This window comes from Phalacrocorax aristotelis, chromosome 2 (genome assembly GCF_949628215.1).
Source record: "Phalacrocorax aristotelis chromosome 2, bGulAri2.1, whole genome shotgun sequence".
Taxonomy (NCBI): domain Eukaryota; kingdom Metazoa; phylum Chordata; class Aves; order Suliformes; family Phalacrocoracidae; genus Phalacrocorax; species Phalacrocorax aristotelis.
This window is the reverse complement of record NC_134277.1, coordinates 68,959,082-68,987,018: the sequence shown is the minus strand read 5'-3', so window position 1 is coordinate 68,987,018 and position 27,937 is coordinate 68,959,082. Positions and strand designations below refer to the sequence as shown.

Below are 27,937 nucleotides of genomic sequence, written 5' to 3'. Positions count from 1 at the left end.
ACCAAGCTTGCTTGAACAGGTTGCTGCTAAAACAAATCATCTGGCCAGAAGCCTGCTTCCAGGTTGCCTTTGGAGCAAAGTACTGTGAAGAGGGTGATGCATTCAGAAGAGTTAGTCTCAGCGTAGTGCAAGTGGCTCTCCAGTTTAGGTTGAAAATCCCTAAGTAGACAAGAGGTGGCATTGGGTGTTCTTCTTGTGGCAGAGCTGATACATAGTGAGCCTTATAAGAAAAAGGAATGGGAGCTGCACTAGCACAGTTGCAGGCTGTAATACTTAATGCTGTCCTGAAATAACATCCAGATCACGGAGATGAATTATGAATTGTACTTTCTATATAATGACTGATGTTTATTTTGAAGGACACTAAAATATCTTAAAAAACTTCAAGATTCAGAAGCACTAAGCGTTAAACTGTTGTATCACATTTCAGTCTGTAAAAATGGGTAAGCCTTGTGCATTTGAGAAATCATACAGTTCTTTCAAACCCAGGTGGGCTTTTGTCAATATGTTACTGCGGTGAAACTTTTTTCTAGTTGCCCTTCAAGTAATTGTAGAACCTTTTCGTATTTCTCATAGCATGCGTAGTTGCATTGCAGATGCCTACAATGAAAGCTTAATGTTGGAAGAAAATACTCTAGCATAAAAGTGAGGCTGATAAGAATATTTTATATTGTTTGCTCATTACATAACCCTTCTGTTTGGAGTAGTTGGTATGTATACCTTTGAATCATCTTCTGCAATTATCTAAAATATGGTTTTTGTTGTGTTTTGAATGCCATTGTTTTTCAGGTCATGGAAAAACTCCAAAAGATGCTGCTTCTGTTCGAGCTACGCATCCAATACCTGCAGCCTGTGGCATATACTATTTCGAAGTTAAAATTGTCAGTAAGGGAAGAGATGGGTAAGCATTGAGTGCATTATTAATTACTACTTGAAATACTGTCTCACATCATCAGCAGCTGTTTTTGGTATCAAAACTTATTTCTGTATTTTACCACTTTCTATGTAGCTTGATTCCATATTCATGAGTTGAACTCTGATATTTGGTTGTTTTAAGGGAGTTGATTGTGGTATTTATTGTCCACAAATCAGTGTACACGATAAATACCATAACAGCATTTTCTCATTTTCTCTTGACAGAGAAGTTAGGGTTTGAATGTTCTGATCCTGCTCCTACCTTTACGGGTGTTGGTTTTTGACTTTATGGCTTTACAGACCTTCACGTAACTTTTAGGCAGTTTTTTAGGGTGTGCAGCAGACCAACTTACCTCCTCAGTGCAATTTTTTCATGGATTTTGTATCAATTTTAAGATGGAAAGTTATTCTTAAGGCTACTTGTCGGTGAACAGTAAGTACTAAGAATAAAAGAGAATATTCTGAATAGGTGCTTGGGAATTTGTCACCCTATGGAAAGAACAAGAGTTGATGAGTGAGTGCAGCTGCTGCTTCTGAGAATCCACCTGAATTAGGAATCTGTTGAAGCACAGGTGATACCATGATTTTCAGTCTACTGAGGTGGATAGAATCTCACCTGGGAAAGTCATGAAGTGCCAGTGACATCTTCGCCAGACCACTTTAATTCCTTTTCATCTTTCACTGCTTTTGGTAGAGGGTGTGTTTTAATCCTGAGGGATTGATCATGTTGCCTGTGTAGGACTGCATAAGCAATACTGCTTTCCAATATGCTGGAGTATATACTGCGGTTCCTCCTCAAGGTTCTAGTCAGGATTGAATGTCCATGTCCTAGGTACTGTAACAAGCATGTTGCAGATGCTTATATCCTGTTGTGAAAATAGTTCTTTTCTCAAGATTTATGTCATTGCTCTTTGGATAAAATTCAGTACCTTTGTCTTTTCTTTGTCTCTCTTGCTGCAGTTTTTTCTTTAATTTTCCCAGTGTTCTGTAAGCCTTCTGTAAGCCAAACTTCTTTGTTTTTCTTATAGTATTATATAGACATATTTTGAAAGAATAGACTCTCAGTACTGCTCCTGCCTTGTAGGGGCATTTATGAGTTTGTTATAGGTTCTGTTCCTGAAAGTTATCCCTGGGAGATTTCTTTGCTATGAAAAACTCATGTCTGTAGTTGCTTTTGTCACACTATGAAGACCTAATTATTTTTAAATTGAGATGATAGAAATTAGTGTTTCAAGTAATGTTTTGACATCAATTTTAGGAACACCTTTTGTGGGTTTTTTTTCAATCCCGTTTAAAAATTGGCCTGCTGCTGTCAGTTAAGGAGAGGTTCTTCCTGCGATTTGCTAGTGATGCACATGTCTGTTCCTGAAATGTACTTATGCCTGCTTAGTTTGGAAGCTAGCTTTTTTGGAAACACTTTACCTTAGACCTCTTTGTGTTGCTTTTTAATAATTTCTAATTTAGTAGGCCACTCAGGGCAATCCTACAGAAGTAGAAAGTATCCTACAGAAGAACTATCTCTGGGTAAAGTGTTTCAAGGTTTTGTCATTTATATGGTTTTGTGCTGTGTACATAGCTAAGACTTGTGAAGGTGCCTGCTGAGATTGCTTAAAAAAACCAGAGTTACTTTTTTCAGTTACTGATAATACATACTGCCTTGTCCTTGCTTCAGCCTTCTGACCTTATTTTAGTATTACTTTATGAAACGTTAGCTGCATAATGAGCTGAGATGTTAATTTTTTTTCATTCTATAAGATAGTATGGATGCTGGGAAATACTGTGAACAGAGCCAAAGCCAAGTCTAGCTTAGATGATAAAGAGCAGGAGTTGACATGTGGAGCCTCACTGAATGTAATGTGTGTACCTCTAGACCCTGTTTTCACGTCCAAGAGGTCTTTGACTAGATGCAGTGTGAATCTCTTACAGCTCAATATTACGCTGTGTTCAAAATAATTAGTTTTATAAGTAAACTGTGGAATTTAATGCAGAAGTGTATAAGTAGGTCTACAGAAAGCAGCTTGTGTCTGATAGGATTTATTAGTTCTTTCTCATTGCCTGTTGTTTCACCTGGCCTGCTCTAGGTAAATTTTTATAATTTTTTTTCTTCTTCTTGGCATCTGGTAACGGGAACAGAGTTCACGAAGACCATATCTGTAGGGGACCGGCGTGTAACTAACAGGGTCAGTTAAAAAGCCTTACTGTTGCAAAAGCGTCTATTCTCAAACCTGAGCCTAACTGTGGAAACACCACAGCTATATTGTGTAGTACTGTTTAAAATAAATCCTAGACTACCTGAGGCAACTCAGATATCTATCTGCAAGCTGAAGTAAGGAAGGCTTTCAACTTTAATGAATGTCAGTGGATAATTTAGTGGTGTTTATTCGGAGTTCCCTTTGGTAGTAGCCTTTACTACTTACCTTTATTTTTTTTAATAAACGCAGCTTAAAGTAGTTAGTCCATGTACTATATGGGCAAGTCTAACAGCATTCTTGCTTGTGTCCTCTGCTTAACAGGACTTGCCTCAAATCATCAAAAACATTTACTGAAAACCTAGTCTAGGAGATTTCTTTTTTTGTCCTGCTGTAACACTTGATGTCGCTGCTCCTGGAATATGATCTCGTGTATCTCAAAGTTGCTGGGCAATCACAAAGATTATTCTCTTCCTCTGAAGGAGCACAGCTCTTTTTAGTATAGGGCATGGGTATGGCGTGGCTTCCAGCATGGTTTGTTGTAGCTGTCTGTGTGCGAGAACAGCACAGGTCATTAAATTCTTTATGTATTTTGGAGCGGTAACAGTCTTGAGTAGGAATTTGAAGGTGCATAATATGTTAATTTTGCAGATGTTCGTGATGATCAACTTCTAGGCTTTATGGACACATTGAAGAAAGCACAAAAGCAGGCTTACTCAGAAGTGAGAAATGGGTATGGAGGTTGCTGTTGCAGAGCAGATGAGTGAAGTTGCTTTTTCATACCTCAGTGAGGGGTGATAGGGCCATGCAGCAACTGATGGAAACAGGTGAGAAAAGGGGAAATGAGAATTAAGGTTAATAAAAGTAATAAGCTTGAAATATTCCAACAAAAACTGTCTTGGTATTTGTACAGTTGTGCTGGTTTTGGCTGGGATAGAGTTAATCTTCTCCATAGTAGCTAGCATGGGGCTGTGTTTTGGATTTGTACTGAAAACAGTGTTGATAATGCAGAGATGTTTTTGTTGCTGTGTAAGCACTGCTCAGCAGAACCAAGGCCTTTTCTGCTTCTCATGCTGCCCTGCCAGTGAGCCGGATGGGGGTGCACAAGAAGCTGGGAGGGGTCGCGGCTGGGACAGCTGACCCCAACTGACCAAAGGGATATTCCATACTATATGACATCATGCTCAGCATATAAAGCTGGGGGAAGAAGGAAGGAAGCGGGGAGGATGTTTGGAGAGGTGACCTTTGCCTTCCCAAGTAACCATTGCGCATGATGAAGCCCTGCTTTCCTGAAGATGGCTGAACACCTGCCTGCCCATGGGAAGTAGTGAATGAATTCCTTGTTTTGCTTTGCTTTGCTTGTGTGCGCAGCTTTTGCTTTACCTATTAAACTGTCCTTATCTCAACCCATGAGTTTTCTCACTTTTACTCTTCTGATTCTCTCCCCTATCCTGCCGTGGGGGGAGTGAGCAAGCGAGCAAGTAGCTGTGTGGTGCTTAGTTGTCAGCTGGGGTTAAATCATGGCAATGGTGTTCAGCAGAAAGAGTTCTAAGATCTTTTATATGCTGTTGCAGTATAGATATATGAAATAATTATCTTAAATGTTTTTAAATTCTTGTTGAAAGGGCTAACCAGCTGTCATGTTGCTTTGTAAATATTTTCTGGTTTTAATTTCTTCAGTTTTCCTCCTTAATTTCATGACTCCTTTTGCAGTCAGAGGATCTCTATTTACATTCTCCTTTTATACTGTGTTTTGCTTTGTTTTGTTTGGCTTCATGTGGAACATTGTGGACAGTGATTTGAGTGATTGGAGATGATAACAGGTAGATGAGCAATGGGTGTAAGTATGGGGAACAGTACCAAGGTGATGATTAGAAAGCATGGTAGGAAGGGGAGTATTAGCTGCAATAAATCATATCTGCATCTTTATTGACATCTCCAGTTAATTTAAAAATGAATACATGTATGTGTCAGTTAAGGCAAAGTATTGCAGCAAGTACTGTCAAAAATTCTGATGTGGTTGGGGAACCTAAACATAGTTTTAGCTTTAAATTAAACCTTTGTAAGCGCTTACTACAGCCCTCATTTGTAATTGATCTATCAGAGAACCAAAAGTAATGTACGTAGTTTTTGGTCTGTAATTTCTTAATGTAGTAGTCAAGGGGGTGAGGTAGCCATGGCGTTGCCTTTTGCATACAACTGTGTGTTTTATCTACATTTCTAGAATAGGAACTTAATTAAAGCGAACTACATTGGTGGTCTAGGAATGGGAATGAACAAGGGTGTCCTAAGTCCTATGGACCCGTTCTTGTGATTTGGAGATGTAAGCCTTAGTCTAAGTTTTATAATTTTATAGTGTCCACTCACTTTCCGAAAATTACCACCGTGGTGGCCATTCTCTTAGCTAGGTAAGTGTATCCAAATGAGGCTTTTTCCAGTCTTTCTCAAATCTTGATTTCAGTTTTCTCATGCTGCTTTTTACTGAGTTCGGTTGTGCTAGTCTTGTATGTATTTAAGTCCTCTGGCTTTGTGTAAAGCGGTAACGTGTCTGTCTTACAGAACCACAGTTAATATTTTATTTCAGATGCCAGTTAACAATTCCCTCTTTTACACAAATAAAGATACTTGCGTGATACTGTCATAGTTTGTGAAGTACAAGTCCTCTAGCTTCATGCTGTTGTTATGGGCATCCTTCTTTAATGGTGAAGAGTTGTCTATAATCTCTCCCAGCTGAGAGTCTGTGAGCTTTGCTATAACCTCAGGTTGCATTCTTTGGCATTCCGTACTGGGCATAATCATGCTCTGGGTCCGCTTTCCGAGGGCTGTCTCAGGGGTATCCACTGGCTACCTGGCTTTCAGAAGCAAACTGCCTTCCATTATTTTATAAACAGCTTATGTGTGTATGATTTACTGAGTGATTATCCATTTCTACATGAAGTTCAGTCTAAGCCTTGTTGGTTCTTGTAATGAATCTCTTCATTTCCAGTCAGGGCAGTGGTTTTTGAATATTTGCAATTCTTACTCTAAAGCGTAGTTTGAAGACTTTGGGGTGATTTGGCCACAAGAAAAAGCAGTCTCTGAACACTCATTGAGTTCACTTCCCATGCCCAATTTGTAACTGTGTCAGCTTCATGGTAAACCCAAGTGGGTAGCTCAGTCTTCAGAAGTTGACCTCAAGAGTGAGTTAGTTTTCAGCCAGATTCATTCCCCAGTATGTCTGTTTGTATCACTTCACAAGTAGCTATGGTAGCAAAAGAGAGGGGAACGTGGTGCAGAAATGAGCATCTGTGCCCGGCAGAATGGGAATGCTGCTTTTGGTCATGGTACCAGCTTATGCCCACTTAATTTTAGTTTAAATATAGCTTTTTTGTTTTTTAAATCTTTCACCAGGAGAGACTTTTTGTCTGTTTCTTTCCTGGGGAAAATGCCTTCAGCCTCGGTGTCTTGAATTTATGTCCAGTCGATATCTTATTCATTGATTTGTAAATACAATTACTAGCAATGGGCAAATGATAGTAATGCCATTGTCTTCTAGACAGTCTTTAGTGCTTTTAGAACACCTGAGGAAGACATATGTTTAAACTGCAAAACCCTCTAAGCAGATGTGCTTTTTCCCCCCTAAAAAGAACACTGAATACAAGAATTGGGTGTGGTAACCCAGCTAGAAGGAAAAAAAAAACCAACAAAAACTAAGTGTAGAAAGGCTTTAGTCTTCTAGCAGGTAGCACTTAGCTTACACTTCTGCGAGCATGGTTATTTAGTCTGTGGTATGGTTGTACTGATGCAGATGTTCATGGGAATGCTTTATATTGTATGTGTAAACCCTGCTGAATATTCTGCACTAAACCAAAATGTTACTACAACAACTCACACAAGTAATCAGTATGCTTTTTGGTAAATCAGCGTTAATAAGGCTTTAGACACCTATTGAATTATGACTGTTTTTAAAAAACTGGCCATACAATCAGTCATCTCTTGTTTTGGCAGTATCTTGTAGTGTGTGTTGTGTATGTGATGAAGTGGGTGAAGAAAAAAAAAAAAGGAAAAACTCTCCAAAACAAAAATACCATGAGAATTAAGTTTGAGTTTTCATGATGACACTCATGCCTATGGTGTAGCCTGAGCTGTTTTAGTGCGTTTGAGTGATGTTTGTGAATACAAATGCTTTCTTGTCTTCTAGGGCATGGATCTGTAACTCTTTAAACAGAAACCATACTTTCTGTTGCAAATTGTTTGTTGCAGTAAGTTGGCTTTTCCTTTAGCACCCAGTATACCCATTTTCTTGTTCACAAAAAAGGTGTAAAGCAATAAAAAAAGGAACTTTGTCAGTTGCAGTTTTGTTTGTATTGTACACTGCTAATCTAATGTAAAAGCTTTGTGCAGTCTTCAGGCGTATTTTTACAGTTTTGATATGTCCTCAGCAGTTTTTTGTTACAATAACAGGCATTTGTAGCAACAACATGCAAACTTCAGTCTCTTATTTACATATAAGTATGTCTTGCGGCATTATAAGCAGAGTACTTGTGTATAGAGTAGAATCTGATAAAGTCTGAAGTGGCTTTCTTGCATTAGTGTCTTCATTTGCATTGCAGCAGCTGCAAGAAGAGATTGGGTCATGAATCAGCAAGCATCTCTCTTCTTAAACTGTGGCAGTATTTATTTTTTTACCTGAGTATACGAGATCAGACATTTGATAAAAATGAACAGCAACTAAATGTGTTAAGAGGATTATTTGAGGCTTCTGTTTAACTGGTCAGAAGTATGTGGAACTGGAACAAGAGAGTTTTAATTCTTTGTCTTCTATAAATGAAGATTTCCAATTTAAAAAGAAAGTTAAGAGAATATATTTAATTTCTTGGTCCTTGCTACTCGCAAAATCTTTTAAGTTATTTCTTTCTTTGAGGTTCATTTGCGTAAATATAGCGTATAGCTGATAATCTTACTGCAGCATAGACTTAAATTATATTACTTCTGTGCAGCTAGTCTTTTCTGACAGTATGGTCCTCAGAAAGGCTTTAGCGCTTAGGGAAAAGTGTCACAAGATGAAATTGTGCAACGTCAGAAAGAAAGAGGGATGGATGTCGGTAAATGAGAATCTTTCTAAGAACGTTAGAGGAATCACAAGAAAAATGTTGCAGGAATAACAGTTTCAAGGACTATGCAAGATGACTGCCTGACTGACTTTTGTTTTTCCTCCCTGTGTAGAACTGGATTTATCTGAAACCTGGGTTTATCATGTTCAAAATACTGTTTCCAAGGAAACATTCCATAAAATTAAACTTGTTTTCAATTTGAAATGAAAGACTCAAACCGTTTATGGCATATTTTGAAACATTTAAATAGAGAAAAATTTAACAGCTCATTTCTGATTGTGATTGTGCAGACAATAAGAATCTTGGTTTAGCATATTCCTACAAAGTTTATTACAGAGTAACTATATTAAAGACAAAATTTAGATACCTTTTTAGTGTGCTGTATTTCTGACCTTATAGTATAGTGTCAGTGAAGACAGTGTAGAAAACTAGGAGAACATTGTTCAGACTTTTTATGTCCTTGCACATCAGTTGTGAAGGCCCTTTAGAAGATCATTTAGTCTTAAAATTCTTAGAGCTGTTGCAGTTTTTTCTATTTGTACCCTTTTCTAAGATACAAACTTGATAGTAAAATGAACTGCACCTGTTCTATTGCCTAGTTTCTCCAGAGTGTTAGTTCTACTTTTTTTAGTAGTCAGTGCATTTGACACATTAGGATGTTTTCAGTTGCCTTATATATGGGCGTAAACATCTGTTAGTGCTTGGACTTGGGTTCCTCACAGATACTATGGTAACTGAGGTTTAGCACCATATGGCTGAAGTTGCTTTCTTTAAATGTATAGCATGTAGGTGATAAGATACCAGGTTGATCATTTACTTTCGTTGAAAGAGCTTGAATTTTGAAACATGATGTAGCTGTTCCCCAGGTTATACTGTCTTCAATAGAACATGTAGGCACAGTGAAAGTCAGAAGGAATTTTGACTCTGCAGATAGCAGGTTGCTAATGAGCCCTCTGTAGTAGGGAGGCTATTAGCTTTTTTCATTACTTAAAGATAATGCTAAATTATTTTACTTGTCTTCACGAATACAGTATGGAATACTTGTTGGTTTGATTTTTTTTTAACTTAAAGTGGTTATTTAGTACTTAAATTTATATCTAGCCACTAGTAAGTAAGCTTTCTGATATACCTGTGATTTGGTCTAGTTTTTGAGATTCTGTATTCCTCTTTATGGAATGGGTGGGATAGGATATAATTAACCTAATTCTGATTATCAACTTCAATATTGAAAGATATTCCATATACCTTCAATACAGTGGCTAAAAGATCTAACGGAACAGTTTCAAATAAAAGTCAGGATTGAGTATCTCTCATATGAACTGCTGGGATTTTTTCTTTTTCCTTATGTTTTAGCAGTCTCCAGTTCTGTACCATCTCTTACTGCTATTTTTTCCTTCTATTTGTTTCTGTTCTTTTTATTTCTCACACTTAGTCTGTTCAGGCATCCAAGTAGAAACTTCAGGCTCCAGCAAAAATGTGATTTATCTCTGTAACTGAAAAAGATACTTGAGGAGAAAATAGTTATTGTGAGCTTGCTGCTTCTTATACAGTTCACTGCAGAGAAGCCTAGGCTTTTCAGTCTGTGTTAGTGGAAAAAAATTAGGTATCATAGTATGTGTATTTTTGACATCAACTTTTCTTTCGCTTTGTGGCAAAAAGTTGAATCTTCAGCAAATTTTAAACTGTAGTTTTGTAGTATTCATAAAAACTTCTATATGACTTGCAGTTGCGAAATGTAAACTGTAATGTAAATGTAAATTGTAAAATGTAAAAATGTAAAATGTAAAAAAAAAAAAGTGCTGAGACACTAAAATGGTAATCTATATCTTCAATGATCTGGACCAAGAATAAATACAATTTGAAATGAGAAATCAAGAGTACGTAAGATTGTGCTTGCGTTCTTGGTCCTTAATACCAACTTGGCTGCACATCAGTTTTCAGCCAAAGTCTTATTTCAGTCTCTCATGGGTTGATTTAATGTATTCCATGAGTGCTTTTACATGTTGTTTGTAATTTTATGGGCTGCTGTAAGACTTGAGCGCTTCAGTGAGGTGATGAGTATTAACCAGTGGGACTGAAATGCTCAGAGAAGGGCTTCTTAATAAAAAGGGTCCCAAACTACTTCCTCTATCAGGCTAGGTACATGGTCCTCCCCCTGCAGCAGCCAGGGATGTTTACGTGTGGGGAGCTGAGGTGGAGGCACCATCCGCAGGTACAGTGGGAAGCAATGAGGGAGGTGGCATTAGAACCATGCCATTATTCACCCTCTTCAGCCTCTCAAACCATGCTGTGTCATGTCCATTTTTGGAAGGTGCTGTGTGTCGGAGTGAGCACGCTGCTTCCTGGTGTTGATGCCTCTGTTTCCCCAGGGCTGCTCTTATGGCATGACCTAGTCTAAGCGGACCTGTTCTTCCTGTCTGGCTATCTTCTAGACCAAACCCATTCATGTGGCCGGACAGCAGGAAACACATCGTGAACTGACAGAGAACAATCTGGGCCTGCATTGCACCTGGGTGCTAGCATGCCTGCTTGTTGTGCTGCCCTGCATTTTTATCATGGACTCAGGAAGGGAACCTTAAATGCATAACTCCGCCGATGTTCTCCTGATTGAGGCGCATGATATGTGAACCTTAAGGAAGCAAACAGGACAATTTATGTGATTCCTCCCACTGAAACAAGTATTTTTGCAATGACTCTGGGCCTAAATATGGGCTAAGCTTCTCTAAAAACAAACCAAAAAGTGTCATTTTAAGCCTGTCAAGCTTACAGGTGCCAGGAAAAGAAACAGAAGTTACATGTAGTAGTGTGGCATAAATACAACTCCTGTTGATGAATTTTAGAACATCTAAAGCCTATCTGTTGTGGTACTGTTTTCCCCCTCAATTTATAGTGTACTATATCTAGTCAAACATGAGATTAGCTATCCATCAAGTATAACAAATAATAAATGAGCTTAATTGATGAGCTTTTAATTTAACTCACAAACCATAAATTGTAGATATTTCTTTTTTCTTTTGAAATATGTCTATAGTAAATGTGTTAATTATTTGAAATGTTTTAATCTACTTTTACTTAAGTTTCTGTTAATATGAAGTCTCCTTGATGAAATGGTGTTAAAGTTCCAAGTAGTTTTAGGTGAATCCCAGGGAAAAATATATACTGTTGAAATCCATATTATTACTGAGATGGTGTCAGTGCCTAGTGCCTTCTAGTTGTTGCTAGCTGTATTAAATACAGTGGGTCTGTGTTTACGATTCTTACTGAGTTAGAGGAGGCTGAGAAGATACGATATCTGAGGAAGAAAAAACAGGTGGTACCAAAATGTTACCTAGATGATGATTTGCTGTCTACCACTTTACATTTTTGTGTAACCTTAATCTTGTTTCTATAAGAACACTGAAATGAAACTTCGATTGGGATTTTTTAATGACTCATGTTGAAAGGCTTTTTGCAGTTGAAGTTCTTTATCTAAAACTGTTTTTAAAAATAAACTTCCTTTCTTTAATAAATTCTCCTGAACAGGAGGCTTTGCAATAACAGATTTCCAGTCTTTACATGAGAATCTTTCATGCATCAAACTCCAGACTATGCTAATAACAATTCTGCCTTTATTATTTAAGACAGAATCAAGGGATTTCCACTTGTTGCTTTTACTTAAAATTGTTTTGTTGACTCTGCTGCAGTGATGCCTCAGTAATGTAATTAGCAATGCCTCAAAGACTAATCCTTTTCTTTGTTGCCCTTTGCTTCAGCTCTTCAGTATCTCTAAATGTAATATCTGCTATATATGGTTCTGAGGTTCCATTTCATGCTGGTAGGTTGGAGGGAGAGGAAGATGGTATCATACATTAGAAATTATCAGAGGAGGGCTCTCTAAATATCAAACGTAGAAGCAGTTAAGGTAACTGTTGGAAGTGATCAATAGAAAAAGCAGAAAGCCAAGTAGACAATTAAGCAAATGACTTCTGAGACTTGCTGCTCAGTTTCATTCTGTGTGAAATGTATTTAAAATAGCAGATTAACCTGTACTTCCTAGTAGAATAGTTGCTTAAAAATTGCATTTTATGAGACGGGAATACAGAGGTCATGTTTATTGACTTAAACATTGGCATGGGTGAATGTTTTTTTCATAGTTAGTTAACATAAATTTGTCATGAAATAATAAACAAATTTGAGCTAGTGTCGAAATTATTTGAATGCTTTGATAAACTAGGAAGTGTTAGGTTTAGGTGACTTTTGGATGCTTTCTTTAGTTGATGAAGGGAATTTGATGTATTTTTGGGCAGGGGGGAATTGGTGAAAGCCTAGCTTCTCATTATGCTGTTTTTCTTTTTGGATTCCTGTTGTTTTGGTCATGAAATTACTTCTGCTTAAGAAACAGAAGCAAAATGTATTTTACTAACTTCAGATAGTGTGATTTGGGGGTGGGGAGGTCATCCATTTCAACTGTCCAGTATTTGCTGTTAAATTGTTAACAATTGTACTGGACACTGACTTTACTATAACTACCTTTTGTAAAGCTGACCTTTGGACTTTATTGCCCTAGCCATAGATGGTTTAGACTTAAGATTACTGGTTAGTATAGTAAGAATATTCTCCCTCTTTAGTTTGCCAGCAGATTGCCAACAGCTAAGTAACATTGCTGGTAAGTTTCTCAAGATGGCATTCTGCGCTATGATCCAGGTTTTTAATGTTTTAGTGTGATCTTTTTGTAAGTGCTGGGCAAGGATGCATTTTGCTGCTGAATTAGTGCACAGTTTTGCATGTATTCTGTAAAATCACTCATTCCAGATTGTCTGCAAAACATGATTAGGTGTCTTGAAGATGATACTGTTGTGTGTATAGCTTTACCTCTACTTTCAAAATAAGGCATGGCCTTTGGCTTCATTCATTCATGCTTTAAACTTCATGGATAAAATCAGTATTCTCTACTGATAACCCAGAATGTCTGAAAGAGCAGAAAGTTGTCCTTACCTCCTGCAGGGACAGACACTGTCTGTATTAAACAGTATATGCTAGGAATTACTTCTCAGCTCCCTTGCTGTTAAGCCACTATTAAATGGCCTCTCAGCAGCTTAATTGGTATATGATTAATCAGCATAGTGTTTCTTGGCAATATCCCACATATCTGCCTCTTATAAAAATACATATATAAATTTCTTTCATTCTTTCATTTTTACAGTTACATGGGAATTGGGCTTTCAGCACAGGGTGTGAACATGAACAGACTACCAGGTATGTTTTGGTATTTATTACGTTTGATGAGTGAGTTACTTTGGTTGATTGTGTCTTCTAAAATATGCGTGACCTTGATGGGAAGGTTCTGGTAAGCAACAGGGAGTGTAGCATGACATCTGTGTTGTATCTGTTTTCGGAATTATGTAAAGCTTGCAGCTAAAAAGTTTAACTTTCACTGTTCACTTTTGCACCTGTACTGCTTCCCTCAACTCTTAGTGTTATTTATAACATTGTGCAGATACTTTTTAGCAAACAAATACATCTTAATTTTCACCATGTTTCCTGATAAAAATGAAGCTATAGATTTCATTGCTCTGTAAACTGAATTTCTAGCAATAAAGATGACTACTATGATAAAAACTTTGTCAAACATGGAGTGAGCTTTCCTACTGTCAGTTTCTGTACCGTTACCTTTCCAACCTTAATAGTAAGGATGTGTAGCATAGTTTTAAGTTTTGACTGTTCCGTTGACCTGCCTAGTCAGGGACACTGTCTTGTTAAGTTGTCTGTGGTATCTCTGTATTGTGTGTGCATGTGTGTACTTTCTGGTTTTTCAATAGATCTCTAATTGTAAAAAAAACAAAACCAAGCAAAAAATCCCTCCCAACTGATTTTTTTGAAATTAGCCCAAGTATAAAATCATGTTGATGTGACCTTAGAGTATGTGTATTCTTTCTTTTGCATTGTTACTTTCTCACCCAGATGTTCTGGTAGAGATCCTTATGATAATGGCAAGTCCCAGTTACACTGTGAGCCCAGCTAGGGGGTGATGAATTATTAGTGGGTGGCATAAAGTTTATTTTGAGTATGATTTAGGATTTATTGCAAATAATTATCAAAGATACTACTAATCAATGTAACTGCAGTAATTTGGGGTATTTAATTTACTGAGGGATGGTTAATGTGGTGCCAGCTGAAGCTACCGATCATACAGATTAAAGGCTTAAGTATGGGAAATACTTGCAAATTAACCTGTTGGCAGCAGCTTGACAGAAGAATAAACCCACAACCTTTTACTTGTTAAAAATAATTTGAGTTGTCAGTATAAATTCTTATAGTCAGAATGTGCATATATACCTATATATGAAATTTGGTGATTTGTGTTAAAGGTCATGCTTTTTGAATAGGCATTTAATAGATCTGTCAGGAAGATTTTGTGGGACCTGAAAGTTTACTCCTTTTTTCGATGTGTTTTTGTTCAGTATTGAGTTGCAGAGAGTATGGACAGGTGTTTTTAAATGAGCTTAGCCTAAAATTGCTTGCTGTGAATTTCATGGAGTAGTGTAATGATATGAAGCTTCTTAACCTGCAAAAAATGGCATCATACTTGCACACATAATTATTTGCCTGCTGGCTGTGACTTTCACCTGTATTGATAATTTTTTTCCTCCTTTTGTAATTTTTAGAGGCAACAAAGTTAGTGACCCTATAGTCTGGAGATTCTGCTATTATGCAGAGACTGCTTGCTGCTGAATGGTCATTAAGAATAATCAGGAGTAGAAATGTGCTTCCCCAGAGATACTTGTTTGGGTTTTGGCCAGGACAAATCTGATTATGACATATGGTAGCAATAGTTTTGCAAGGTGAAAGGGGGAACAGGAGAGTCTTCAGTGCTTTATTGGGACATGTCAGATTTGCACATAGCTTTTCAATTTTCAACATTATAGCTGCTTATATTTTTGGTGCTGATAATTTTGTGTGCTCACTTAAAGAGAAAAATGTGTTAGCTGAATTTGTGTTACCCGTTATGTACTACAAATGGAATTACCTGTTCAGCCATTTTGATAAAAGAATTGTCATTTTTTTGAAATGAAACAGATTTATTAGATAAGAACTCTTAGAAAGCAGAAAGCTGAGCATAGTAATTAACGATATTAACCTGGTTAGAATATACTAACTTTGCATAGTCTTTCCATTATTTGATAATAAAGGAAATGAATAAATTGCAAATGCTTTTGTTCTCTAGGTTGGGATAAACATTCATATGGTTACCATGGAGATGATGGGCATTCATTCTGTTCCTCTGGAACTGGACAGCCCTACGGCCCAACGTTTACTACGGGTGATGTCATTGGTTGTTGTGTCAACCTTATCAATAATACCTGCTTCTACACAAAGAATGGACACAGCTTGGGTATGGAGAAACATTATCTTTAATGATCACATTTTGCCTGTAAGTCTGTAAATCTGAAACTCTCTTCATGTCAGGAGCAAAGGGAATAGTTCTTTTGATAGTCTCATAACCTATGAATTAAAGAATTGGGAAGAATCGTTTCTTGCGTGCCACTTGCACTAACATTCCTTGTGAATTTGGAAAGGTTTGTCATAGCACCTCATTCCACAGGACTCTGCTACTAAATCCACAAGTAATACTCGATGATGATAAGGTAATAATAAGGGATTTGGAAAATGGATATAGTTGAAATTCATTGATGCTGTATGGGGGACACCTAGCCTTCACTAAAACCTTATGTTGGATGGGTGTTATTTCAAACATATGTTGGAGAACAGTGTCTTGTGGATTCCTAGTCAGGAGTCACGCATAGTTGGGCCAAAGCCATGAATTATACAAGTTGTGCTAAAATTAAGTCCATTAGATTCTTCTGGTAAATTTTAGTATTATGCAACACTGCAGTACAATTTTTGAGTTTGAGGATGTCAGGAGGGAGTAGAGTTAGTGTGTAATGCAATATATATAATAATAATAATGAGCAAAGATATAGAGCGTAAAGGAAGAAGAAATAAAATCTTCCTGCATTAAGGAGAGAGCGCAGGCTTGGGAAGAGATCTTGGAATTGTGCTGAGGGGCATAGGAAGTTTCAAGGGATAAAGCTCAGAAGTAGTGAGGTTTTTGTCACGGCTGGAAATGTGATAAGGAAGAGGGAGGCCAGCTTGAAATGAAGTAAGAGGTTATTGAGAGAGGGACTCTCAAAGTCGCTGTTCTATTTTCTCACATAGCCAAACATGAGGAGGGTTTGGAAAGCAGTCTCTCAGAACAAGACTGCCTGTTTGTTTGCTCAGGCCCTGAGCAAACAGATCTAACTTTGGAGCTTTCCTGCCCCTACTAAGAGCAGGGCGTAGATGCCTCCAGAGCTCAATTCCAAGTAATCACTTCTGTGATTCTATTCTGTCATGATTTAATGTTTCTTCTAAATTGTATCAACCTCTATACCTGGACTTAATACGTGGACACCTGAGGCAGTGGGACACTTGAACCATGCACTGTGTAGTTGTTTCTTTTGGCCCTGTTTCAGGGCATACGTCAAAATGGAAGAGAACCAGGATCGTGTTGTATTTACCCTAATTTTCAGTGGGGTTAGAGATGAGAAGAGTAGCATTACCTTAATGCCCTTTTTGGAGCTAGTAACAGTGTGTCTGCAGGTAAATTGGATCAGATTGTTGATCAACTAGAGAGACACTGGTTGTTCTGACTACCCTTGTGGTCATACGTACATTGGAAGAGCTAAGGAGGGAGGAGCATAACCTTCTGTGGCAGTGGAAGTCATAAAGCAGACTGGATTAGGCCAACTGTGAAACTACACTCCAAGTGATTAAAATCTGTTTAAAGAGAACAGAATGGCATAGGTGAGGAGAGGCTAGGAAAATGTCATCTGTCGTAGTCAGAGTCTGACACTTTATGGATTTCAGAAGGAAACCTGACAGTTGTTCTGCTGTCATGGGCTTTGCTAGCTTGAATTTCTGACAAAGGAAAACTAGTTCTGTGTTTAGAGGAAAAAGAAATTAGAAATTTTGGCTGTCTTGCTGAGTTGTTGTTGCCACTAGTTGTCCAGAATTCCTATATGATCGTGGCTCAGAGGACATTTGTTTCTTCTCTGGGCCACAGATGCAGTCTAGAATATTGGAAATCTCTGGCTCAGCCTGGGATTTGATGCTACAAAGAGGGCTAAGCAATTATTTATGCAACTGTGAAATCCTGGGTTGAAAAAAACCCAACAAATCCAAATGCCCAAAATACACCAGTACCTACATGTCGCTCAGTCATCATTTATCTATCTTGCCTTCTGCTGTGGTTATTGTGGAAAATGGCAAGTTGGATGTCAAAATGTGCCAAACAGAGAAAGTGGTAGTGGTTTAGAAAAAGTTAGGGTGTGAACAGGTAATAAGTAAAATGATGGCTTTGCGATGTGATGGGAAGAAACAGATTCACTCTTTGTCATTCTTCAGTGTCAGACATGTGTAAGGAATCCAGATGCTCGAGAGTTGAAATTTTGGTGAAGAGCGAAGATGGGAAGTAGGGGTGGAATTTAGGACAAAAGGTTAAAAGCTTTGTTTTAATCTTAAATTTGACAAGGCAATGATACAAAATAAATGAGTTTGAAGGGATAAGTGGATTGGAATCATTATATACGTGTAAAAAAAATAAATTTGAAGAAATACTTGCAACAATAAATTATGTAGTACTGTTACCGTTCAGCTGTCAGAAGGAGTTTTCCTGATATTTTTTTAACTGAAAGCTCCCCGCCCCAAATTGCGTGAAGTTCATGAAGTGTACAGAGGTCAGATTCTTCTCTAATCCTGAGACAGCAAAATCACTGCCTTGGTCTTATAGGTGGATGGATGCTTGTAATTATATAACAAGGTATTCTGTTTGAAAACCAGAACACCCTGGCGTGCATTAGAGTGAAACCTTTACCAGACTGGTTTGGAGTGTTGAAGGCATGTGCTGCTGATGTAAAGAAAGATAATGTGTACTTACAAAGAAAAGCAATAGCAAACAAGAAAAGACACTGTTAAGTCTCGGCGTTGCAGCATCTAGACATACAAGTGAAAAACATCTTCAGATATTCTTACTTTTCCTCTTAATTTTAATCAGTAGTCAGAATTTTCATACTTCCTAATCTGCACATCTGTATGATGTTTGCTAAATTTCATGTCCTATTAAACAATTGAGGGAAAATTGAGTACTTTTGAATGACAATTACTTTTTGCCAAATATTGCCCTTTATTACTCCAGCGCGTTGGTTGTGTCTAAGCATAAAGGATGTCCCCATACTTATTTCTGAGATGGTTTGGGTGAGTTTCCTGAGTGTATAATGATACACTTAAAGTGAGGCTAGAATCCAGGCATGTGGAAATTAATCCTAATTTTCTCTTCATTACAGGCATCGCTTTCACAGATTTACCGGTAAGATAAGTGCATTTTTCAAACAGCTTTATTCTGTATTATAAACAGGTGTTTCAGATGTAACTTGCATTTACTTATGCTTCTTGAAAATACAATGATGATAATCTTAACCAATTTAACACCAGATATTTCTCCTCATCTTTTCAGTGGCAATTTGTTAATTGAAGCAAAAAGTTTTTTTGTTTTCACGCTGATCCTCACAGGGGTTTTCCTTTTCAGGTTTTTAACAGCCAGTTCTAATGGAAGTTTAGCAGAAAATAATATATACATGTAGTTACCACATACTCTGACACATGCAGGCCTTGCATACCAAGTCAAAGCTATATGAAACACCAACACGGTGCGTGTGTGTACATCTGTGTGTCGCGTGCAGAAAGGCTGGCTACGTAAGATGTGGTCACTGTAACTCACCCTTGACGACTAACTTTCAAAATCTTTCTTTTTACTTTTCACTTCAGAAGATTAAACATATCAAGTTATTTTTTTTTGTTTAAAGAAAGCTGCAGATATCTGAAGTCTTCTAGCTTTTCAGCCAGTTAAATTGCACTTTCCTTCAAGTTGTTGTAATTGTGTTCCCTATTCTACTGGCACAGGCACGATACTGCAGTTATTTTGTTATTTTGTTTGGGTTTTTTTCTCATCCACTTAATTTCTGATTTAATCTGGTTAGGCTGCCATGTGTGATGCACTTCCACCTGGCCACTACCCTGTTTGCTATGGCTTTAGGAGGCAAGGACAGATATAAAGGAAAAGTGAAATCAGTAACTCAGGGCGCCACTCAGCTTTGCCACAGGTTTGGGTGATTTGTGTAGGGAGCCACTGCCCCGTCCCGGATCTGTGGGGTGCCAGCAGGGCTCCTTGCTATCGCATGGTACCAGCACAGAAAAACTGATGCTGTAATCTGAAGTCTGAAGCTGGACCCCTCCTCATTAGAATTGGTTTTCATCTCATTAAAAAATTTGAGACTTGTGCTTCATTGATTAGTCTAGACTAGGTAATGCTATGAGTAAGGTGGTGGTTGTTTTTTTAAAGGGGGGCAAGATCAGCTTGGACACAGTTTTATCAGACAGTATTTTTCTTTAATTTCACTGGGTTCGCTGGGCTTCAGTGTTCCTTCTGACCTGCATATGGATAGCTTCTTACCGATAGCTTTAATTTATTTAGCATATAGTTCTGTAGATCATCATACCATACCACCATTGATTGCGGTGTAAATATGGTGTAGGTATATTTATTTAAAAAAAAACCCCACAACCCACCCACCCAAAACCCCAACTGATTGCATCGCCATTGCTGAGATGTTAGTTGCATTTAAGAAAGTTACTTTAATCCCAACAGGCAGATTTTATTTTTCTCATATTTGGCATATTTCAAATTTGCATGGAGACCTAATCTCTAAGCAGAAAATAAAATTGAGACAACAATAAATGCTTTAAAGTCTTTTTCTAGATACAAGTCCAGGAATTCACGAGAACTTCAATGCACTGTTACAGTTCTTTTTAGGCGCTACACTTGGACTTTGAGGCTAATGAGTTCTCTATCCTGTCAGTTCTTACCACTAAAATTCAGCGATGTTTTAAGTATTTCACCCCAAAAGGAAAATGGCCCACTTTGTAAGTTTAATTTTTGTTCTCTTTTTAAAAGAAACTTTAATCCTCGTCTTTAAGAATCATTAAAAAATTGGTATTTAGTATTTTGTAAAGTTGAAACCAAAAGTTGTAAACTTTAGCACAGTTTAAAAAGTGCATTTTCTGACTAGAAAGAGAGGGATCAGTAAGGCTTGCTTATTTCAGAATAAAAAGATAATGACCACTGGCAATAAAACTAATCAGTCATTGTATTGCTGGATTGGTAGAAGTTGCTTTAACTGCTGGATAGATGATCCAGAAGTATTTGCTTCTTCACACTACTAGTACCAGTGGGGCTATTATTTGAGAGATTAAAAAAAAAAAGTGGGGAATTTAGAATAAGAGGAAAAAACTAATTAAAAAATTTCTTGCAGCCAAACTTGTACCCTACAGTAGGGCTTCAAACACCAGGAGAAGTTGTGGATGCTAATTTTGGACAACACCCATTTGTATTTGATATTGAGGACTATATGCGAGAATGGAGAACCAAAATTCAAGCACAGATTGACAGATTTCCGATAGGAGATCGGGAAGGAGAGTGGCAAACAATGATTCAGAAGTAAGGCTTTGAATATTGTTCATTTTAAAAAAAAAGTTAATTGCATGATTTCAGAGATCTTTGAAACATTGTACCTATTGTCTTGTGCAAAAGTTACAGGTAGTATTAAAAACTAGTATGAATAGTTTTGTTAACAGGTTTGGTGCACTTGTATAAAATTAGAGCATGAATAGATGTTTGGGGAAGAGTTACCTACATCATTAATAATTCAGAGTTTTAATGATGCGTGTGAGCCTTCTATTCAGATTTCACCTACCTCATGTGGATTGGGGAGGTTAGAAAAATTGCCATGGTGGTAATGGGCACCTCTTATACTTTGAGCTCTGGAAATTTGCCTTTGCTTTCTCAGCCTTTGGCATCCAACATGAAGTTGTGGCTTGTTAGGGTCTCGCTTGGAAAAACAGTGGTTGTGGCTTTGTGTTTTTTATTTCCTCAGTGAAAACAAAGAACTGGTGTGCAGAAATTTCACTTCAGTGTACATAATGAGCAAAAAGAAAAAGAATTAATTAGCAGGTAGTATTTTAATTGAGCCTACCATTGAGTAATGAATTTTTATTAAAATTCATCATAATAAAATGATACATCAATTTAATTGTTTTTCTGTACAGTGTTTTGAAGACAATACTGGCTCTTAACTGAATTGCTCTTGTCTGACTTGTACAGAAATGTCTGAATTTCAAGTAGAATTCTTTTGATCAGTCACCTTTTTCCAGAAAAGGGTTTTTACATTCAAAAAGTTCTTGGTTTCTTACCTGTATTTAACAAGTGTTTCTGGGTTTTGTTTTTGTTTATTTTTAGAATGGTATCATCTTACTTAGTTCACCATGGATACTGTGCAACAGCAGAGGCATTCGCCAGATCCACAGACCAGACTGTGCTTGAAGAATTAGCTTCCATTAAAAATAGACAAAGTAAGGCTGGAAAGCATGTTACATCCTTTTTTTTTTTTCATCCCTTAAACAAATACTACATAAAATCTTCTCTTAAGCATCGTTGTAGAATTTCCTTTCAGCACTACTCCACAGTACAGTTCTCTGCTGTCGTGTAGAGTTACACATGTATGTACAGCTGGTTAAGATGAACTTGCGCACTAACGCTTTGCAAGTTGTTTGATGTAGCGGAATGTGGTAAATTACCTGCTGTCTTTCTCTTGAATGGAAAATTGTGATCTGCCTTAAACAAGTGTGTGCAATGCCTCTAACGGAGTGTTTGTGAGAGCTAATGGTCAGTCACAAACAGGCATATAAAACTTAGTCTTGACAAACATTTAGACTTTCACGTTAGCTCTGAAAAGGGGTGGAGTTCAGAGAATGCTTTATAATTTAAATCAAATTTGAGTTTTCCTACTTAGCGACGTGAGGGGGAAGAGGACAAGGAGAACTAACAGCAGTTCAGTTCTAACTTGCTGTGGCAGGGCTGTTTGGCAGCCCGACTAAAAAGTGCCTTCCCCGTTCATTTAAATCCCTGCTGTATGAACACAAGCGCGTGTGTGACTGCATGGCATGCCACATGGGGAAACTGCTCTGGCTGAAAAATAACCCAGTTGTTGGGCTGTTTTTCATTTGGATCAATTTCTCTGGTGGCGGGTAGAGCTGCGCGGCTGTTTGCGACTTGTGCCAGGTTACAGCAACAGAAGCATCAGCTAAAGCAGGGACTGTTGTGGAAAGGTTTAGTCAACTTAAACCTGACTGGAAGCGTGTGTTGTAGGTGAGGGAGACTAAATTTTGGTTTTCTTAGTTAAAACTGAACCTGTGGGAGTGGGATGCAATTTGGATGTTCTTGGGTGACGATAGTTTGGCATGTGCTTATTTACAAAGGTGTGAAAATGAGAAATAAGTCGCAGAAGAGTGTCTGCAATCTTAATCTAGCTCTAAACGTGTAATCTGAGTACAAAGAAGTTGTATGCTGGCAATAAATAAAAATATTGAGTACTTATTTAGATATGTGTAGGTGGAGTGCAGTTCTTACATTTTCCTATTGAACATTTTAAGGAAGCATGATCTTTCTTTACACTATTCTTTTCCTAAGAGGAAGAAACCTTGTTGATTGATGGTTGCTGTGTCTTTTAATCGTTAATTTACATGTATTAATCCATAAGCTGTCCATTTAACTGATGTTGGTTTTGGTGAACAGAAATTCAGAAATTGGTTTTGGCAGGATGAATGGAGAACCCATTGAAACAACATAACAGCTGTATCCAAGTTTACTAGAAAAAAATCCTAATCTCTTATTTGTTTTTTGGTGAACAGGAATTCAGAAATTGGTTTTAGCAGGAAGAATGGGAGAAGCCATTGAAACAACACAACAGTTGTATCCAAGTTTACTAGAAAGAAATCCTAATCTCTTATTTGCATTAAAGTGAGTCTTCAAATTATACAGATGTGTGTTTATAGATGGCACAGTACCTTCTGAGACAAGACAGTTACTCATTTAAAGCTTTCACAGAAATTTAAACAAAGTTAAGCAGCGTTTTTTAGAAAATGTGTATAGTTCACTTTTTTAATGCTATATTATTTGCTACATGTTCAACTAGGTTTTGTCATCGAGGTCCTGTTTTGCAGCATAATTCACATCTCACTGTAGACTTGTTCTCTAGAACTAAGTTTTGTAATTTTTTAATATCAATTTTAATTGGTTTGGGTATCAAGTAAAACTTAAAATGTAAACCGATGCAGTATGTTCAAGAAGGTTAAGAGTCCTGTTGGCATAATTTGGTTGTTCCTCCAAATGGGTGACTGACTTTAAAGACCAGTTTAAATGAACTGTTTCATTCCATGTCACTTTACTAGAAACCTCTGGCTAATACTGTGGAAATTCCATAATCCCAAAGAGTTCTCTTGGCTTCCCAGGCACACAATAGCCACCTTCATTCTGGCATTTTTCGCTTGCCAGCTGCGCTGATCCTCCAGAATTTTATATCACGTTGTAGTGTAGAAGTGGAGGGCGGGGGTGGGGGGGAAACTTATTATCTCCTATAAGAGCAAAGCACTTTAATTTTTATGTTCAGTTAAGTAACTTGGAATGTGTTTGAAGTCTGTCATGCTCAAGTGCTGAACAGAATTCACATGGTAGTGCTGCAGACTTATCACAGAATTAACAAATGCAAACGTTCCGATGAAAGACTTCACTCGATAACGTCAACTGTATGTTATCTTTTTCTCAATCTTTCTAAATTTTGCCTGTTCCACTGAGGCTGTCCAAGCCTAAGACGCAAAGCAGTAGTTCCGAGCTTCCTTAAAGTCCATAGTAAAACGTCCTTACCTAAAATAAAATTGACACAGAGCAGCAGCCTCTAAATGGAAGGTTTGTATATGAGCTTGCTTCTCAAACTGTTTTCTAGTGCAGACGTTAAGAGTTACTGTTTAATGCATACTGTTCCAGACAGTCAAACTACGTTCTCTTTTACCTTGAGAGAAAAGACAGGCGTGACAACATAACGACACATCCTTCTCAAGAAATAACCTTGCCCCTGCCAATAAAACAAAGCAGTTAAACCAAGAAAATACAGTTTAGCTGTCTAAGCTTTGAGGACTTATTGACAAAGTCTGCCCTTGAAGGATAACATTCCTGTTCTCCTCCCTCACAAATTTTGTAATTGTGTATTTTTGGCTGAATACTTCAAAGCTTTGATGATTGGGTTACTGACATCCAGCATTTGTTGAGTCAGGCTTTTTGCTTATTTAAGAATAAAATGAAATCAGTGCTATCATTGGTAAATGGAAACTTGTAAATTGTTTGATCAGCTTAACTTTTTTGCCTTTTGTTTAGGGTGCGCCAGTTCATAGAGATGGTGAATGGTACAGACAGTGAGGTGCGGTGTTTGGGAGGCCACAGTCCAAAGTCTCAAGACAGTTACCCTGTTAGCCCACGATCATTCAGTAGCCCTAGCATGAGTCCCAGCCATGGAATGAATATTCACAATTTGGCAGCAGGCAAAGGGAGCAGCACACACTTTTCTGGTAAGTTGATGTGGTGGATGTACCACGTAGGTTTGGGTACCATGTAGTTTTTTGTTGGTTTGGGGTCTCTTTGTTGTTGTTGCGTTTTTTCTTGGTTTGTTGGTTTTTGGGTTTTTTTTGTTGGTTTTGTTTGTTTTACAATTCAGTATCGGGAAAAGTTAGATATTTGCAGGTTGACCATTTCTTTTACTTGATACTAAATGCTTTGTGTAGAAGTATGGTTTAATGATACATGATTCTCAGTCACTGAGGAAATGGAAAGTGTATGAATAGTATCAATTCTTTTTTGCGTGTGCTCTTGGTTTTACTAAGGCTTTGCAAAGTAGGTTGCCACTGGTTTTTAAGAAATGCTGGCTCTGGGAGATGGAAGCTTCTGACACAAATTTCTGTTGTCCTTTTGATGATAACTTATGGCTTGGGCAAGGTGCTTTAAGTCCAGTAAGTGGTGTATATGATCCATTTCCTACGGCGTTTGTGGAGTGGTAGGAACAGCTGTTCTTGCAGAGGATATACCAGAAGCTAGGTGGTGGAGTTAGGTAAAAGGCTTTCTGCTGGCAGCCCAGCTTCAGCCTGCAGAGGTGAAAAAGTTCCGAAAGTGTCCAGGTGGTGCTCAGAGCTGCCCCACACCATGGGGGCATCCCAGTGCCTCCCAAAGCACCCCTGCAGAGAAGTTGGGCATGTTAAAAATGTATGTGAATGTGTCATCTTTGAACCCAAGACTCCTAAGGCAGTAGAGGCCATCAACTTCCACTTCTGTTTCATGCTGAAATCCAAACTGGAGCTGACTGGGGGCTTTTTCTTTTTTGGTTATCCCCCCCTCTCGGTGGGATTGAGCAGGAGGCCAGCGTAGCCTGGCCACCAGAATACGTGCTGCCCTTGGAAAGGCAGCAGCTTCGCGTTTCTTCCTTCTGGGTCAAGACCATGCTGTCATAGGCGTGAGTGGAGGTCCGCTCAGATTTTCTGTTTGTTCTCCAGGTGGTTGTTGGGATGGATTGTAGAAACTTTCTAACTTTCTAATTTTGAAAATAGAGGCACTGCTTAATAAGCAAGTTGATGAATGTATAATTAAAATTGAGGTTTGGGATTTCCTCAATGGCAACAACTGTTTTATTTATAATAAGCCCTTGTGACCTGTTTCTCTATTAGAAAATACTAGGGAGCTTCTGCTTCTGGGCTTGATAGAGCTGGCAATTACATGTTTGCTTCAAATAGTAGTTTCTTGATTATATTTTAGAAGGGTCAGAAGAGATTTTAGCCAGACACCACAATTTCACAGCATGGTGTAATTTTATTTAGCAAAGCACAATATTAACAATTAAAATAATTATATGGGGAAGGAGGGAGGTTGTATTTAAGTATAGCACCACGTAAAGTGTTTTAGCACTGCATTTTGCTGCATATTTCTCAAGAGAATTATGTGATCAGGAATTGGTGAGATTGAATGTCTGCTTCCATTCATAATGATGACAGCAGCAGCCTAGAAAGATTTTTCAGATCTTTCGGAAACAATGTATCAGTTCTAAAAAAAAAAATAAAATAATTCTACATTGATGCAGTTTTCTGGTTTACGGGTGTATAAGTGAAAAACAACTGAAAAACCTTCTCATGTGGGTGTGTTAGTACTTGTTAAATAATGCTTAACTTCTGTGCTGCCGAAGCCTTAAAGGTTCAAATACCTGAAACACGGAGGGTAAGTATTTCGGTTTAGTAGTTTGGCAAATCTAGTGTTTACTACCGGGAACAATTAAGCTATACTTATTTCACTTCTATAAATCGGTACTCACAAATAAATTTGTAGGTGATGACAATTATTAAACCTTTCTTTCAGGTTTTGAAAGTAGTTGCAGTAATGGAGTAATATCAAATAAAGCGCATCAATCTTACTGTCACAGTAAGCACACGACCACCAGCTTGAATGTACCAGAGCTCAACAACATAAATGTATCAAGATCCCAGCAGGTTAACAGCTATTCCAGGTGAACAAGCTTCAGATACTTCTAATTTACAGTAAGGCTTGTGCTGTCCGTGTGCTCGTGTTGCAGAGAAGTTTTCAGTGGGATTTGATGTTGGGGGTGTTTTGCTTGGTTGGTTTTTTTGGTTGTGGTTTTTTTTTTTTTTAAGGACAATGAAAACATTCAGTGTAAGGGGCCAACAGCTTGTGATCTCTGGTGTGCTTTGGTTTTGTTTTAACTTCTCAAGCTCAATAGACTGTTTTCTCCTGTTTGGTTAAAGAAATGCAATGGACGAAAATAAGTAACCTTGCTTACAGCTATTTATCATCAGTTTTGAAGTTGTATAGTGAAGATTAACCAGCTCTCTGGCACTTGAGACTTTAATTTAAGCCTGACATTAATTAAACTGACATTGGTTTAAGCATGTCGCATGTAGGTAATGAAGAGTTTTCCAGATGCTCTCCATTTGTGGCAGTATCTGCAAAGTAAATGCAATTGAGATGCATGTGAAATGCGAACTCCCTTCTTCCATTGCACACAAGAATTGCTTGCCTACTCCAATCGCTGTCGCTTGTGTAAACACGTTCCATTCAGAGAATGCAAATAGAGGTATTGGTCAGGGCTAATATGGCTGTTCATAACCAGTAAATATTAAGCTCTGGGTTGTGCAGATGCCGCAGAACCTCACGTGATGTGAAATACAGCAGTACTCGGGTGCGTGTCCGAGATGGATTCCCCAAACTAGCAACTACGATGTGGTGGTGATAACAGAAAATTGTTAAGTTGGATGGCGACGACTGGGTGGGGGGGAAGGGGAACCCAAGAGTAACAATTTACTTTTTAACTTCATGATATGTATTTGTGTCAGCAATTGGCTCGGCCAGAAAGCTTGGCAGTGTCCAGGCAACTCTGAGATTTTTCACAGGAGGAAGGCAATTCCTTGGCTGCAGCGTTGCCCAGTCAGAGAGGCCTTTTGGTTTCCTTCCTCAAAGGAAGCCGAGTACTTTTGGTTGCTTAGAAGCAAGATAATAAACTTCTAAATTGCATCTTTTTGGTCTTGAGAGAGGTTTTGCATTGTCATTCTCCGTGACAAAATAGAAGAGGCTAGGATGTAACTGTTGGCAAAGCTGTCCCCAGAGCCACGCTGGCATTTTCTAGGAGGGCTTCTGTGACCTGCTGCGAGCAAAGCGTGGCGAGGAGTTGCATGCTCTGAATTTGCCTCCGAATATCTCTTCAGTGCCTTGGTTTACTCAGGGTT

General features: G+C 38.0%; 1 protein-coding gene across 2 annotated transcripts in view; it reads left to right on the top strand.

Moving 5' to 3' along the window:
- RANBP9 (RAN binding protein 9) overlaps positions 1-27,937 on the top strand; it is a 41,769-nt gene that overhangs the window by 8,056 nt on the left and 5,776 nt on the right. For both annotated transcript variants that reach the window (XM_075083949.1, XM_075083948.1), the window contains exons 2-10: positions 790-901; positions 13,380-13,432; positions 15,402-15,569; positions 18,559-18,581; positions 20,584-20,768; positions 21,567-21,679; positions 23,018-23,126; positions 24,537-24,727; positions 26,556-26,703. In XM_075083949.1, coding sequence (XP_074940050.1) covers positions 790-901; positions 13,380-13,432; positions 15,402-15,569; positions 18,559-18,581; positions 20,584-20,768; positions 21,567-21,679; positions 23,018-23,126; positions 24,537-24,727; positions 26,556-26,703 — 1,102 coding nt within the window. The remainder of the gene's footprint in view (positions 1-789; positions 902-13,379; positions 13,433-15,401; positions 15,570-18,558; positions 18,582-20,583; positions 20,769-21,566; positions 21,680-23,017; positions 23,127-24,536; positions 24,728-26,555; positions 26,704-27,937) is intronic.